Genomic DNA, 17,794 nt, shown 5'->3' with positions numbered 1-17,794 from the left:
ACTTATGGTTTTGAACATACAGTCATAAAAACTGCCTGAGTTTCACCCAAAGTATTTTGACTGACCCATAATAGACAGGTCGTAAGAACCAACCTCAGTCTTTTATGACAGTGTCTCAATCTCTTACCTCCAAACGCCTACAGGAGGATTACCCTGACACATCGCTATGGGACAAGCTCCAGCAGCACAACCCTCCACCAACACAAATACATACATATACAGAGGATTTCAACGGCTCCAACATCCTCCACACATACACACTGTACTGTACAGGCCAGGAGAGAGACGCCAGAGGCAAGGTGCCACGGACACAGTGCCTTCAGCTGAGACCTCATCTCCCCTCCAATGGACTGCCTGGGGAAAGGAGCATGCGCTCTACTCTGTCTCTTCCCTAGTGTCTTCGTTCTGGTATAGGATCCCAGAGAGACCAGTACAAGAGGACACACTGTGTATGTGGCCATTTTGTATCTCCCTAGTCTCCACCAGGCCTGTGGTTGGTCTATGGCTGCCCCCAGTGGAGTGGAGGACTGAGGTCATTTGTAGCATCACAATGTATTAATGGTGTGTTGTCGTTGTCCCAGGACAAATGTAAGCACATAAATGTGTCAGCAAATTAGACAGCGTTTGCATGTAGTTACTTGAGTGAAAAACAGTGTCACATATTGGGATTGTTAATCTCAAGAGGTGAATGTCGTTGAGGAAATGTATTTAACACACGCACACACACGCAGGCACGCACACACGCATTATTGCATTCCTCCATAGGAGATTGGTGGCACCTTCATTGGGGAGGACGGGCTTGTGGTAATGGCTGGAGAAGAATTTGTGGAATGGTATCAAATACATCAAACACATGGATTCCATGTGTTTGATGCCATTCCATTTGCTCCGTTCCAGCCATTATTATGAGCTGTCCTCACCTCAGCAGCCTCCACTGCATTCCTCCTCTCTCTTCCCAGTCTACACTCTCATCTCCTCTTTCCTCCATTTGATCTTCTTTACCAACAGCGACAAAAATAGCAGGAGGAAAGTCATCAGATTATCTACTGTTCAGAAGCAGAGGCCAAATGACGTCACTGCTGCAGTTTGCTCCAGGTGGCTTATCAGAAGTGCTGAGTGGCTTTGTTCTCTCTGACGTCTTTCTCGAAACAGGGTCCACTCTCCATTTCTCCCCACTTCTTTATTTGTATCGTTGGGAAAATGAAAACTTGTCTGTGAGTTACCCTAGCTATAAATCACTTGTCAGTAGAACTCACCATTAATGATAATGTGGAAAACCTCAAGCTGCAATTCAGTGCACCTCCCAGGATTCCTAAATGATTCATGTGATTCCATTTCTACTTAGTCAACCCGGCACATACATTACATACATTATACATGTTTGTGAGATTCAGTCTGTGTGTGTGTGACTGTGAATGTGTGTGTCGGTGTGAATGTGTGCAGTATGTACAGTACTGTATATATGTACGCTTGAGCCGATACCCAGCTGTAAGATGTAGATAGTCTCAGCTGGTACCGTACTCCTGGCTGACTGCACTCTGGAACGCTCGGCATCGGCGTGCTGAGAGACCCTTCTCAGGAGAGGCACTCTCTCTGTTGCCAGGAAGGAGGAACAACCCCCCTCATATACACACACACACACACACACACAAACCATACACACACACGTCATCCATATCATAGATTAGCTGCACTTAAAGAAGCCAAGCCCCCCTGTTCTGCCAGTCTTCTCTGTGGCTCAGTAGGCGCTCTGGCTGCAGGCAGACTTATCTTTTTGTCACGCTCATGCAGAGGAGGAGAGGAGACCCCGAGCATACCCCTTCCACTCTCAGGCAGACATCCGCCACATGAGTGATGTAGATGGGGCGGCAGGTAGCCTAGTGGAGTGTTGGGTCAATAACCAAAAGGTCGCTGGTTCAAATCCCTGAGCCGACTAGGTGAAAAGTCTGTCGATGTGCCCTTGAGCAAGGCACTTAACCCTAATTGCTCCTCCTGTAAGTCACTCTGGATAAGAGTGGCTGCTAAAATGCAGCAGAAAGCTGTAACGATATAGTGGATACAGTACATTCTGGGGAGAATACTGTTATGGTAGTACTAACTTCACCAACTGTATTGATGATTGTTTATATCTGCAACACCCCCTTTTTCATGTTGTCTTAGCCCTAAAACTGTTATAAAAAGGTACATAATATGGCTGCAGCCAGTAATAGCATGCTTCAGACATTGCTGTTATTACTCTGGGTGCAAACTGCAAAGCATCCATCTACTCTTCAGAGGATGTCTAATGACAGACTGGGGCTATTTATAAAGTTCACTCTTCTGAATCATGACTCTGCGTTCAGCGCTTTGAGTCAAGACAAAGGGAAGCCCACAAATCATATCATGAGGAGTGTACACATAGCCTTTTCTCTCAATGGATCTAAATGCCAAGCCAGTCATTAAACAACGGGTTTTAGTATAAAATGTTTAATGTATACTGTGCTGTGCTCTTTGGCTGTATGTATAAAGATGATCCACTATCCGATCAGTTGAAGGAGCTCGAACGAGACCAAGGATACCAGAGATTACGGAAAATGTATTAATAAATTCATCAATAATTTAAAGGGGAAAGAAGACTCATATTACTTTCATTACTACGTATGAATTACACAGTTGCAAAACTGTTTCAATTTCTAACATTGTCATTTTCTCAAAAATGTCCCAGTCAACAAAGTCAGACAAATCCTTATGGTATTACAAGACCTGTTTCAATAAACTGCTTTAGTGCTGTACTGGACACTGTAAAATGCATTTGTCTCTAGAAAGAAATGCAAAGTGCTGTGTCACTGTGCTTTGACTTTACCTCTAATATCCTAGATGTGAGGAGAGAGGGAGACTCTCCAGGAGTGATGTAATGACAGGGCTTCCTCTCCTCTGCCTTATGAATCCCTAGGGGTAATCACCATAGCAACAATATAAGACTAAGCACAAGACTGCTCAATGGTAGTGGAATTTCAGTTTGGAATGTAACAATATAGTCCTATTAAACACACTGGTTAAATATAATCATGTTATTAAAACCGTCATAATTTAACGCCTCTCCATCTCGATGGTCCTTAAAACACATTGATGGAAGAGACCAGAAACACAAATAGACTTCAGAATCAATAAGCCCACACGGAAAGGAATTCACTATCAACAGTCACCAGGAATTAACTATCAGCAGTCACCATTAAAACAACCAGATTCAGTTCTGTTAATTGACAGCCGCCCAAAACCTCACAGCTCAGGGGACGATGTGACCCAGGGACCTCTAGGTTAGATCTGTAATCACCCAGATGTCCACACTGAATGCCAGGTCCAGCTTCCTAGCCTCACATACGCTCCGTCTAAACACACGCTCTGTCTCAAACAGGGCTCCTCACTCCTGCTCCTGGAGAGCTGCAGCTCTGCAGTGAAACACCTGATTTAGCTACTCAAGGTGTGGGAGATCATTTGGTTAGTTGGTGAATCAGGTGTTATTTGGCACTAAGCTTCGACAAAAAAACTGTACTGCAGAAACAACTCCTCAACCACAAAATACCTCTTCAGATCCAAATAAATCCCAAAGGGCTAGGGGCTAGGAGGTAGGGGATAGCCAGTTGTTTCTGGACCTGGCCCCATAACACACATTGAAGTTCCATCATGGCACACAGGGAATCCCCTGCTATCAGTAGCACTGATTCATCCCTGCCTCTCACTGACTGGGCCTGAGTCATGCAGCAGCAGAGCCAAACTAAACTCACATGAGTTCATAGATAATGGTTCCCTGCAGCAATGGAATAGTTTACTGGTTGGTGTCTTAATTGATTCACTGTTTGTGCGGTTGTCAGAAATGCACATTTTATGAATGTGACCTTTTGAGTCAAATGTCACATTTCCATGGTCCATAACCTTTGACCTACGCAAACTTATGATGAATAAAATACTTTTTTTTTTTTTATATACAAACTGTCCCTACTGACAGCTTGTTGGTCTACAGCAGTATATGTGTGTCCCTCTATCCGAGGTGAACTAGTCTCCTAGGCTACGAGGGTGGCTACTGCTGACACTGCTGCTGTTGCTGCAGTGATATGAATGCCCTTGTGCTTTTTTCTCCTGGTGTCCTGGCTCGGCTCCAGTGTCTGCTCCGTGGTCCCACCCTCCATGCTGCCTGCCCTGCTGTGGCTGTACATGGTCCAGGCTGCAGCGTGACTGAATCTCTCTGGATCTCCTCCCTCCTGTCCGTACACACTACAGCACAGGGACACGGAGAAGGACAGAGAATGTTTGACTATTGCAGCACTTAACCTTGGGTCTCTTTGAGGAGTCTGTTCACTCAGGGTGTCTACGTTGCCAACACTGCTTGCCTAGCAACACTTTACAGTATGTATAGGCTACCTTGTTTTCTTTCAGTATCCTGTATGGTATGTATACCACGTCCCCTAGCTGTACTCGTCATGGTACCTCAAGAGACAGCCCAGTAATAGTCTCTCTCTCCAACACAATTATGTTGAAATGACTCACATCCCAAGGGGAGGAAGATACATTCAGTCTCATTGAAAATGTATTGGAAAAACCTTCTGCTTTAGGGTGCACAATCGGATATAGAACTTATCTGTTGACAGAATACAGACTACAGGAAGGTCATTTTAGTCCAGGTTGCCCATGAGACTGAATGGAGACGGACTACCACTAATGAGGGGATTGTTCAAAGGAGGGAATTACATCATCTTATCCGGCAGCAAGAGAATGTGTTTTCATGCAGCATTTAACTAATGCAGGGAAGTGCATGATATCATCTGTGCCCTCTCCACTGGGCATTTCCTGGATATGCTACCGGATCTTGGCTGATAAGCTATTACTGTAATACAATTCAGTATGTCTTTGAATGAAGGTGTCCTTGAAAATCTCTTTGAACCATTACTGTCTTTGAATCATCCTAAAAGTAAACATTTCAAAGTACATATTTAGTATACTTCATCAACCAGTTATTGTGATTCTCTCTTTGCATTATGGACAGTAACATTTGTTGATTCTTTATAAAATATGTCATTTAGCAGACACTTTTATACAAAGCGACGTACAGTGACGCGTGCATACATTTTACATATGGGTGGTCCTGGGAATTGTACCCACTACTCTGGCATTACAAGCACCATGCTCTAACAACTGAGCTACAAAGGACCACAGGGTAACATGGTGATTTGACTTGTATGTGTGTGTGAGTGTGAGTGTGAGTGTGAGTGTGAGTGTGAGTGTGAGTGTGTGTGTGTGTGTGTGTGTGTGTGTGTGTGTGTGTGTGTGTGTGTGTGTGTGTGTGTGTGTGTGTGTGTGTGTGTGTGTGTGTGTGTGTGTGTGTGTGTGTGTGTGTGTGTGTGTGTGTGTGTGTGTGTGTGTGTGTGTGTGTGTGTGTGTGTGTGTGTGTGTGTGTGTGTGTGTAAGTGTGTATAGCTTGTGTGTGTGTGTGATTAAGCTGCTGAGAGTGGGCAGTAATAAGGCTGGTGTTGTCTTATAAGAGGAGGCTGTCAAGCGTGTGGCTGGTGCATTGCAGTGTCAATAGTCCTCTGTCTGGAACACACTGCTCCCTGCTCTCTGCTACCTTCCACACAAATAGATAGCCCTCCAGAGAATTACACAGGCCGTGATAGACATAAACTTATACTGCATATTCAATACGTCTAATTAAGCTAACACAAGCTGTATGTAAATGACAGGAAACTGATGCATCAAGAACAACCACTGGAGTTAATATTGAACAATAGCCACTAACTGCACCACATATTGTACTGCCGTACCGCAGCACTATATGTCAATGGAACAAAGGTCAGAAAACTGGGTTGCGCTACCAGACATTATCAGAAGAAAAGGCGACCGTAAGTGGCAAAGATAAAAAGTCTTAGTTTCACTACTCATCAAAGTTATTCTCTCAACTCTCCTTTCACACTGCACGGTGGTATTGACTGATCAGGAGAAGAGGACCTGAAATCGATACCCCACAGACTCCATTCACTGTTGTTGCCCCAGCCCACTTCTTCACCACCACATGATTAAAACACACACAATTAGAGTGCTAGGTCCCTTCACGTTTTATTAAAGTGAGATAGCTAATGCAATGTGAACTGAGTTTCAGAGACTGCATTAACAGTTTTGTAATGGGCCCCTCACTCATAAATAATGTCTGTGCTGTCATGGGGAACCTGGGAAAGCCTTTAAGAGACACATATGTGGCAGATCTATGTACGGAGCTGCAGGGGCAGCCTTGACGGTCCTCCTCTTACAATAGGGGCTGCTGCCAGCAGTAACCTTGATGAAGCCAAGTCTTACAAAAATCACCAGCTGGTCCTTCCTTAACCCTTTTAATTTGGCATGAACACAACCAGTCATGATGTTTTCATCTTAATGTCAAACAAATCACTTCAGAAAGTAGGCTGTGTGTGCACTCCAAAATGATTCCAGCATCCAAACAGTGCACTGCACACTCGCGCCATTGGATGAATGGAAAGAGATATCTGTCACAAAACACCAAAAAGTGTAATGACATTTGCCGATTGTCATTGGGTCTACACTTTTGTAGCCTGAATTAATTGATGCGTCTTGCTGACAAAATTACCTTTTTTGTAGAAAGAAAAGTTGGGACACCTGAAAAGGGGCTGAGATATGGCACTGTCCTGGGATGACAAGTACAGGCACATGAAATTTTTTTAAATGACAGAGGTGACACAGGGGTGGGGGGTGTTCGCTTAATTTGGAATAAGCTTTTATTTTAATATTTACCACTGGATCAGTACAAATTCCATTTTAAAGAAATAGGAGAATGCATCAATTAGCATTATTTAGAGACTCCCTCCCAGTTAGGGGGACTCATGCCTCATTCAGGGAGTCTGAGACCCCCCTGGGCCCCCTGTAATTGGCACTCTGATCCAAGCGTCATTCTATTGTATTCTATTTATCCTGGTATCTCTCTTGACTTGAACTCTCACAGTCACACAATAATAATGTTTAGTTAATACCACCTACAAACGTGTTTTCATTAACTTTTCACTTGACATCATGTAAAGTGTTTTTGTGGGCTGGGAATTGTGGAATAAAGCAGACTATAACTTTCTATGAGTCATCACATCCCAATGGGGCAGAACCAGAGTCTACAAGGCGAGTTTACAAGGCTGTGAAATTGCACAAACTAAAGACAAACTCTCTGCACTCTCACAAGGAACACTAAAGACGTGCAAAGTGACATAATCATTGCCAAACGTCTGCCAAACTCATATATATTTTTTTTATTACTATTAGAGATTCTGGAAGTCCCTGATTAAATCCTTGCACAGGGAGTCACATTATAGTGCCCTGTTAGTGGGAGTCCTTCACAGTGGCTAGCTTTGTGAGTGTTACAGTGTTGTGACTGGGTGGCTGTGTTGTTTTCTGCCTGTATGAACTGTGGCCTTACATGTTCACTGCCTTCTGATGACTGAAAAAGCACCCCATACGAGAATGAAAAATCGAGTATTATTTAATTGAATCGATATGATGTAGCTCTCTTTCCTTGAATTAATACAAATGTATCTATTTTGAAATGCATTTGGGTATTACTTTCATAGCAGAAGCATTTTGAAGTTATGCATGAGATTATGTCAGATAACAAAATAGTAGTTTACAGTGTTAGGCCTACTGCATAATAAAAGCAGATAGTTATACATTTACATACTAAACACTGTTAACTGGGTCGTGCATAGTGAATGATAACCTGCATTTCACATGAATATACAATGATTAGCTATTAATTAAGTCCAAAACGCGTTCCCTTTAAAGCCCACGCTGCAGATAAGTGAGGAGTGGCAGGGCTACAGTGCGGGTGGAGAGAGCGCGTTTTCTCGCCCATTCTCCATCCCCAGTCTCTTTGTATGCATAACACTGCACACTGCAGGTTTGAAGCTTTAGGTTGCACCAGGCTAATGGCTACTACTGATCATTAGAAAGACTGAGACCTAGGGTAATTAAGCATGCCTTACCCCCAGCTAAACAGAGAACAAGGAAAGTGATGCCACTGATTCAGGTTCTGACACTGAGGAATTGCATAATCTGGCTCTCAATCCGGGGTGATTCTTCATGCATGTCATTTCAAATCAATGTCGGAAGATGCTGTTCTCTTTACAATGTATAACGAGGCTGCAATGCATGCATGGTTTTAAGAACTATCCTCTATTCATGGACAAGCACAGTCATAGCCCCCTGCATGAGCATATCTGTGAGCATTCTGCGTTTTAAACATTGTAGCATATTCAATTACGGAGAAAATAATGCACGGATTGTGATTTTCTTATTGAGCACTTGTCAATAGCCTACGCATGACGTGTAACCCACTGGGAACAAACATCAATTCAACATCTTGTTTTGATTTACATTTGATTGAGTAGTCACATGTGAATTCAACGTGAAATCAACCAAAAACTTCACACTGTCATTTAGTTTAAAAGTTGAGAGAAAAAAATACGAAATTCCCTTAAATTGCTGACTTTTTGCAAATCCAATCAATTCGTTGATTCAATGTCATCACATTGACATTTTTGGTAGAAATTACGTGGAAATAACATTAATTCAACCAGTTTTTTCTTAGTGGGAATTTATTTAAAATGAATAGCCTACTTTTTAGTACTCAAACATGTAGTTAGTTGACTAGGTTTATTGTGATGAGTCATAGTTGCAGTTGGAGGTCTTTTTAAAATGAGAAAAAGATCGGAAAACTGGTAGATTATCCTTGCCTAATTACTAAAACCGTATCCATTAACACAATTTATTAACCCCGTTAGGTTTCTATCTTTCTCAGTGTTTGTCTGCATGTTGTCCTTATTTACATATGTGTTTTGTCATATCACACGTTGTAATACAAAACCGCCTCTTCGCCACCTCTCCTCCTTGCTTTTTTCTTTGCAGATGTTGCTACTGAGCACCGTATGAGGACCGTTACCTTTGCGGCTGTCTGATGCGGTCAACGTCATAGCGGCCAAGGACACTGCATGATGCATATGATTCTGCTGATTTTAGCACCTTTGGATATTACCAGAATTACCAGTCCTCCAGTACGGAACCTATCTCCTCCGTTTTTTGCCAATCGCCACCCTACGACAACCTGCGCGAGGAACGAAGACTGGGAGTGGGAGGCTAGGACACACCCGCATACTGTAGCTCTCCAAAACCGGTGCACGCGCGGTGATGCTGCAGACAGCAGGATAATCTGATTAACGGTCCCGAGTAGGAAATAGATGTTTGCTCTTCACGGGATCTAAAACATAGGAGGGATTTTTAGCCGTTGGCAATTTACCCCATTATATTAAGTGACATATGGGAACAGCAACTAACACCCAGTTTTGAACAAGGTGACTGCTGGTATGTATGGTTTTGAATGTCTGTTTGGTTTGCTATAGGCTACATCACTTTCATTTAGAAAAGTATACTTGACCTCTGCAGTAAAGAGGATACAGTAGATGACCATTGAACAAAATAGCAATTTGATGCTCAATATTTATTAATTCAATAGTGTTTCTGGGATACTTCGGGATTTTGGCAATGAAGCCCTGCATCTACTTCCCCAGAGACAGATGAACTCATGGATACCATTTTTATGTCTCTGTGTGCAGTTTGAAGGAACTTGCTAACTAGCCTCAGCGCAATTGCTAACCTGCCTTAGCGCAATGTTTTGAAGTCTATGGTAAGAGCTAGCTGTTTAACCTCTAGCTTCCTTCATATTGGATGCAGAGACATGCAAATGGTAAAGATGAGTTCATGTGACATTGGGGAAGTAGATAAAGGATTTCATTGCCAAAATCCCCAAGTATCCCTAACAAAATTATGCCTCTTTATGGAAGATGCAAGAGATGGTGTAGAGGGCAGAGACAGAAGAGTTTTCTCTTGAAACCTATTTCCTACAGCAGTTTAATAATTGATGGATGTTTTTGAATATTTCAGAGACATGCACCATTTGAGACCAGTCTAAAATGCTTCAACAAAACTATCTTAAAGTTAATGATGAATAAGGGACATTGAGGGCTTCTTGGAACATAAAAAGAAATGGTGCATACTTTTCACTATTCAGTTATTGGTTTTCTATGATAAGCTAGATAAGGGCTAACTGTATAGATTTGGTGCCTTTACTGCATATACATATTCATGCATTATTTCACTGTAGAAGGTGAATTGATATTGTCCATTGCAGGAGATCAGAAGGAGCACATGCCCTGATTCATATGCTATAATATCTATGCTACTTGGAAACTAGTTGGAGGCATTCAGCTCTGGGCATACAATACATTTCTCCATTAATATGTGTGTTTTAGAGTGCGGAATACTTTGGTTGTAGCCTACAGAAGTATATTTTCTTAACTTTTATGTCAGTGTTCCATTACAGTATAATACAGTGAGCTCCAGAAGTATTGGGACAATTATTCTGTTGTTGTTGTTTTGGCTCTGTACTCCAGCACTTTGCATTTGAAATGATACAATGATTATGAGGTTAAAGCTTAGACTGTCAGTTTCATTTGAGGTTATTTTCATCCATATTGGGTGAACCGTTTAGAAATTACAGCACATAATCTCCCCATTTTAGGGGACCAAAAGTATTTGGACAAATTCACTTATATGTGTATTAAAGTAGTCAAAAGTTTAGTATTTGGTCCCATATTCCTAGTACGCAATGATTACATCAAGCTTGTGACTCTAACTTGTTGGATGCATTTGCTGTTTGTTTTGGTTGTTTCAGATTATTTTGTGCCCAATAGAAATGAATGGTAAATAATGTAATGTGTCATTGTGGAGTCACTTTTATTGTAAATAAGAATATAATATGTTTCTAAACACTTCTACATTAATGTGGATGCTACCGTGATTACGGATAAACCTGAATGAATCGTGAATAATGATGAGTGAGAAAGTTACTGACGTACAAATATCATACCCCCAAGACATGCTAATCTCTCACCATTACAATAACAGGGGAGGTTAGCATTTTTGGGGGGTATGATATTTATGCCTCTTGTAAATTTCTCACTCATCATTATTCATGATTCATTCATGATTTATCCAGGATTAATCATGGTAGCATCCACAGCGCCAAAACAAAAAAAAATGTGTCACTGTCCCAATACTTTTGGACAGACTAACACAAATGCTATCAAATTAATTGCTTATGTTATATCAATATGTTATATTATTTAAATTCTCTCTGCTCTCTGTCCCTTCCAGACGGATCAATCCATGAGGTGACATCCTGTGACATCCTGTGGCCGTCCGGTCTTTACGGCATTGAACCCCCTCCCTTTCCTCCGTCCCCCTCCCAGCAGTTTCCAGGCTGAAAAGTGCAGGCCTCCTGCTCCCCCAGCAGAATGACTGTAGCCACTGGTGACCCCTCTGACGAGGCGGCAGCACACCCGGGGAACCCGGCAGAGTATGACCCTGACGCTGACCATGAGTGCTGCGAGAGAGTGGTCATCAACATCTCTGGACTACGTTTCGAGACACAGCTTAAAACTCTCTCTCAGTTCCCCGATACTCTGCTGGGGGACCCCAAAAAGAGGATGCGCTACTTCGACCCACTGAGGAACGAGTATTTCTTCGACCGGAGCCGAACCAGCTTTGATGCCATTCTCTATTTTTACCAGTCAGGAGGGAGGCTACGGCGGCCGGCCAATGTGACCCTCGATATTTTCTCAGAGGAGATCCGTTTCTATGAGTTGGGGGATGAGGCCATTGAGCTGTTCAGAGAGGATGAGGGTTTCGTCAAGGAGGAAGAGAGGCCACTTCCTGACAATGAGTTTCAGAGACAAGTGTGGCTGCTATTTGAGTACCCAGAGAGCTCGGGTCCCGCTAGGATTATCGCTATCATCTCCGTCATGGTCATCCTCATCTCTATCGTAAGCTTCTGCCTGGAAACCCTGCCCATCTTCCGCAACGACGACGACGAACCGCGCAGTGTCTTTGACACCAACACCAACACCACAATCTACTTCACGTCCACCTACTTCACTGACCCATTCTTCATCCTGGAGACGCTCTGCATCATCTGGTTCTCCTTTGAGTTCCTGGTGCGCTTGTTTGCCTGCCCCAGCAAATCTGGCTTTTTTGGTAACGTCATGAACATCATTGACGTTGTTGCCATCATCCCCTACTTCATCACCCTGGCCACAGAGCTGGCTGAGAAACCAGAGGATGGCCAGGCGGGTCAGCAAGCCATGTCCCTGGCTATTCTCAGGGTCATCCGTCTAGTGCGAGTCTTCCGAATCTTCAAGCTCTCGCGACACTCCAAGGGGCTTCAGATCCTGGGCCAGACCCTGAAAGCTAGTATGAGGGAGCTCGGTCTGCTGATCTTCTTCCTCTTTATTGGAGTCATACTTTTCTCCAGTGCTGTCTACTTTGCGGAAGCTGATGAGCCCGAATCGCAGTTTGAAAGCATCCCAGACGCCTTCTGGTGGGCTGTTGTCTCCATGACGACAGTAGGGTATGGTGACATGGTCCCAACCACTATTGGTGGCAAGATTGTGGGCTCCCTCTGCGCTATTGCAGGTGTGCTGACAATTGCCTTGCCCGTGCCTGTCATTGTTTCCAACTTCAACTACTTCTACCACCGTGAGACGGAGGGTGAGGAGCAGGCCCAGTGCCTAGGCCCAGTCACCAAAGAGGACTCGAATGAAGAGCTGAAAAAGAGCCGGAGCGGATCAACCATCAGTAAATCAGACTACATGGAGATCCAGGAAGGGGTGAACAACAGTATTGAGGACATCCCTGAAGAGAACCTCAAGACTCAGGCCAACTGCACAACGCTGGCCAACACAAACTATGTCAACATCACCAAAATGCTCACGGACGTGTAGCCAGCCGGCAGGCATTGACCTCTCAGTGAGGTTGAGGGGTCAAAGGATAGGACAGGTGTGTAGCCTCCCATTTCACATGTGCTGCTGGAATATCAAGGCAATAGATTCAGGACGTATACCTGTACTCGTCATTTGTCAGTGATGAGAAACACCAGAGACCATGTGCTCACTCCTCCCCTAGCTCCCCCTGTTAGCGCCTCACACCTTTCCCTCAAACTGACCTTCTGTCAGACTTAAAATCTTATAATCAAAATTTGCTTGTTGATGTCTGCATGGAGTTGGCTTTGTCAGTGTGACTTTTCCAATAGTCAAATTACCTGTTCACAACAGTATCCAACAGTAGTACAAAAAAGAGGAGAAATGTAGTTCAAAAAGGGAATTTATCGTTTCCAGAATAACCACACCACCAACACTGCTTCAGCCCCCCTGTGCCTGCCCCTACCCTGGTCTCCCTTCATCGCCAAAGGCACACTGCGCTTCTGAAGAGTCTTGTTTGAGTGCTACAGTATGCTGCTTCCTGGAGCAAACGAAACAAACCCGTTCTGTGGTGAACTACTTGGAGATTACGGAACGTGTGAGCATAAAGCGGGCATTCAGGTGCTGAGGCCTGTCGTGGCCTGAGTCTGAGACACACAAGGAGTGGTACTGTAGTAGCAATCCACATGATTTAAGGGATGTATGACATACTTCAGCTCCATTAGCTTATGATGGTTTGACATCTTTTCTTCAGTAGACATCAGTATCTGATGAATGACTGAGAATGTCCTTGACTTTTCACTGCTTTAGTCTTACATGATTTATGTGTTTACTGTACATTGCAATGCAAGCGTCCCTTGTCCACTCACATGCATCAGTCTGAACCAATCTTACTGCAGCTTTGAGGACAAAGTGAATGTCTCTTCCTCTTTTATAAAAAAAAGTGTACTCATTTACATACAGATAGGTAAGTAGTTGTGACTGTAACCGATAATGTAGCTAGATACTGTGGGTACTGTAGGTAGTAACTATAGCCAGTTGATTGTTGCATGGAGTTCTTAACTGAATGAGTATTCTCACTCACACAACTATCATTGCTCCAAAGACACAGTTTATTGTCTTGCCCTCTATAACCTTCTATCACACGTGAATGGATGACTATGAAGTGGGTATCATACATGTAAGTATTCACCCCCCATGGATTTATTCACATTTTGTTGCGTTACAAAGTGGGATTGAAATAGATTTAATTGTGATTTTTCTATACATAATACTCCAGAATGTCAGAGTAAAAAAACATTTCTACACAATTTGAAAAAGTATTCACCCCTTTTGTTTACTCAAGCCTAAATTAGTTCAGGAGTAAAATGTGGCTTAACAAATCACATAAGTTACATGGACTCACTCTGTGTGAAATTATAGGGGTTGACATGATTTTTGAATAACTACCCCTTCCTCTGTCCCCCATAAATACAATATCTGTAACTTCCCTCAGTCAAGTATTGAATTTGAAGCACAGATTCAACTACAAAGACCAGGGATCTTTTCAAAAGCCTCATAAAGAAGGGCAGTGATTGGTAGATGGGTAACAATAACAAATCAGACATTGAATATCTCTTTAAGAGTGGTCAAGTTCATAATTATGCTGTTGGATTATGTATTCAATCACCTAGACACATCAAACATACAGTCGTCCATTCTAGACTGAGCTGCAGGACAGGAAGGAAACAGCTCAGGGATGTCACTATGAGGCCATTGGTGATTTTAAAACAGCTACGGAGTTCAGTGGCTGTGATGGGAGATAACTGAGGATGGATCAACAACATTGTAGTGACTGCACAATAATTACTTAAATGACAGAGTGAAAAGAAGAATACAAATATACAGAATATAAATATTCCAAAACATGCATTGTATGCAACAAGGCACTAAATTAATACAGAAAAATCCAACAGAACACATCACTGAGTAATTGACTCATTATTTTAAAGCATGGTGGTGGCTGCATCATGGTATGGGTATGCTTGACATCGGAAAAGACTGAAACGTTTTTCAGGATAAAAAGAAACAGGATACAGCTAAGCACAGGCATAATCCTAGAGGAAAACCTGCTTCAGTCTGCTTTATACCAGACACTGGAAGATGAATTCACCTTGCAGCAGGACAATAACCTACAACACAATGCCAAATCTACAGTGGAGTTGCTTACCAAGAAGACAGTGAATGTTCTTTTGTGGCCAAGTTACAGTTTTGACTTAAATCTGCTTGAAAATATATGGCATTCTAGCAATGATCCCCAACACCTTGACAAAGCTTGAATGATTTTGAAAATAATAATGGGCAAATGTTGCACAATCCAGGTGTACATAGCTCCTAGAGACTTACCCAGAAAGACTCACAGCTGTAATCGCTGCCAAAGGTGTTTCTAACATGTATTGACTCAGGGGGGTGAATACTTGTCTAATCAAAGTGCTGAATATTAGTGTTTTATTTTTCATTAATCTTATAAAATATATAGAACTTTTCTTCCACTTTGACATTACAGAGTATTTTGTGTAGATCGTTGACAAAAAAAAAGGACCATTAAATCTATTTTAATCCCACTTTGTAACACAATCAAATGTGAAGAAATCCAAGGGGGTGAATACTTATGATAGGCACTGTAGGTTATTATCTAACATATGTAGGCTACAAGGGTGTCTAAAAGGATACCATGCCCCAAACCAGCCCTATAGCTTGGATGATATTGTATTCCTGACATTTGACCTAAATGTAACATTCCAGCCACACCGCTGAGCTGAAAACATAGTGTTTATATACCACAGATATTGCAGCTGAGCTGTAATTTGAGGCAAAATGCATTAGTTAATTACTTACAGTACTCATGCAGTGTAGTTGCAGCATTCATCTCAGTTACAGACATACTTGTGTAGCTTCGCCTCACGGCTGTCTTGTACAACTGTGTCCATCGTGTCTTCATGAGGAGCTACTGGGACGTGTATAAAATGATGCTTCCTCCCTAAACTGCTATCAAAACAAGTAGGCTTACTGAATGCTGCTCTCCTAGTGTTGCATGACCTCAATGCATTCATAGAAGCATGTATTTAAGTTCAAGCAAGCCTATGAAAAAGCCTATGAAAACTATTTAATAGGATACCTATATTTATCTCAATATATACTTACGTACTTTTAAATGTGATAACAAAGCAATCTGGGACGTATAAGAATGGGAATTGACATTCAGCTGACGATTTCGAGATGAGGATGACCATGACGGAGATGATAGCGTTAATCCGATAATCCTTGAAGATATGCAGATCGTTGCTATGTTTGTTTTATGATATGAACAATGACACTTATTTATTTTGAGCACTGATGGGGTAGCCCCATTTCAGGGACTGTCTGTTGGACAGAGTGCCAAAGACATGCATGCGTGTAGTACCCTAGCTATTTCACAGGAGAAATGGAGGTACACTAGTATATCTATGGTAGATGCATCCAAAAATATGAGCATTATCTAAATTCTGTCATCATACTCGAAGGAGAGGTGGTTTATATTGCCAACGCCTGAAGTATGTAGCTGTGTAGCAAGTCTTAACTACAGAGTTCTAGGTCTCTCATGACAGTCTGCTGCCTTTTTACATCTTTTCATAGTGGTCTTTAGGGCACATGAGAGTAGTAGCAGAGCAGGGGATGTTTAGCCAGTGCAAATGAAATGGTAAATGGATTCAGTCTTATTTACCTTTTGGTAAATATTGTTTTGACTCTAATGTCTAAGGTGTTTCTAATGTGTCTGATCTGTCGGTGGGGATGAGAAGGACTAGTTTACGTTTTTAGGCCTAAATGTCTACCACCATTGCCGCAGTTTGCACTCAGGGTGCCTCGCTAGGTAGACAGAAGTGAGGTTCTTATCTCCTGGTCCCTCCCTCTGCCCTTACCATGTTCCTTTCCTCTCTTGTGTCTTCAATTGAGATTAAACGTGTTGGAAAGGAACTTGACTCGTACAATAATCTGGGTCAGGAACCCTGCTTGTTGATGCTCCCATTGACATTATTACAACATTATGTTATTATGTTTGCTCTTTTTCTTACAGGAACACACTTCCCCTTTAATTCACCACCTTGTCCACAACACACATCATATACATGAACTATACATGATGTGACTATGTAGGTACACAATTATGTGGTGTTTATTTGTACATGTGTGTGTGCACACACATGCATGTCTGTGTGTGTGTCTGTGTGTATGTAGAGCCCACCTCTGAATGTCAGTGTCTTAGCTTGGTTGTACTGCTGCATTGAAGTGACAGTGTGCAACCATTCATGCATGTGTGCAACCATTTCTTTCTTTTTTACTGCTCACAGTATGACCACAAATGACCAAATTATCTATGCATGCAAATGCATTGTCTTTTTTTGTATTCTATTTATTTATTTTTACACACACACTGTCAAATGTATCAACATATCGAAATAGAAGATCTGTAGTTGAGTATCAATGGTTTGTTTTTTAGATGCTCTAAGCACAAGCACAAATGGAGTATACCCATTTGTATCACTGTGCTTGCAGATTTACTATGTCAAATGTTTATTTGCAAAATGGAGTGTCGCAAAATCGAAAATGTATATTTTGCTTTATAGTAAGCATCTCTATACCATTTTAACTCAAAGTGTACAGAGGGTTCCACCAGCAAAATCACAGTCAGAAGGACTCAGAAAATGCACTGAAAAGTCTATGCAGAGAAGCACTGTAGATTGGAAATATAGACACACATAGGCCAGGGTGTAGAATGGAAGGTGAACTCACAATGCGATTCAAACAAAGTAGAGTTTCTGCTGTGTGATTTTTCTTCCCCAGATTCTGGGTTTGTTTGAATTTTAATCGTGAGTGTTGTAAGTGATGATGAGGGCCCCTCCACCTTTACAGAGAAATACAGGCCCCAATTGATTCAATAAATA

At 42.3% G+C, this 17,794-nt stretch overlaps 1 protein-coding gene across 1 annotated transcript; it reads left to right on the top strand.

Annotated features, from left to right (window-relative positions):
- The first annotated feature begins 8,947 nt into the window (after positions 1-8,947).
- On the top strand, positions 8,948-14,209 carry LOC121578364 (potassium voltage-gated channel subfamily A member 2). The gene is made up of 2 exons (XM_041892706.1): positions 8,948-9,381; positions 11,233-14,209. Exon 2 carries the CDS (start codon positions 11,373-11,375, stop codon positions 12,855-12,857), a length of 1,485 nt encoding a protein of 494 aa, XP_041748640.1. The 5' UTR covers positions 8,948-9,381; positions 11,233-11,372; the 3' UTR covers positions 12,858-14,209.
- Positions 14,210-17,794: the final 3,585 nt, after the last annotated feature.

Source organism: Coregonus clupeaformis, chromosome 12, assembly GCF_020615455.1.
Source record: "Coregonus clupeaformis isolate EN_2021a chromosome 12, ASM2061545v1, whole genome shotgun sequence".
Classification (NCBI taxonomy): Eukaryota; Metazoa; Chordata; class Actinopteri; order Salmoniformes; family Salmonidae; genus Coregonus; species Coregonus clupeaformis.
Note: the sequence above shows the minus strand (reverse complement) of the source record. Positions and strands in the feature narration are given on the sequence as shown.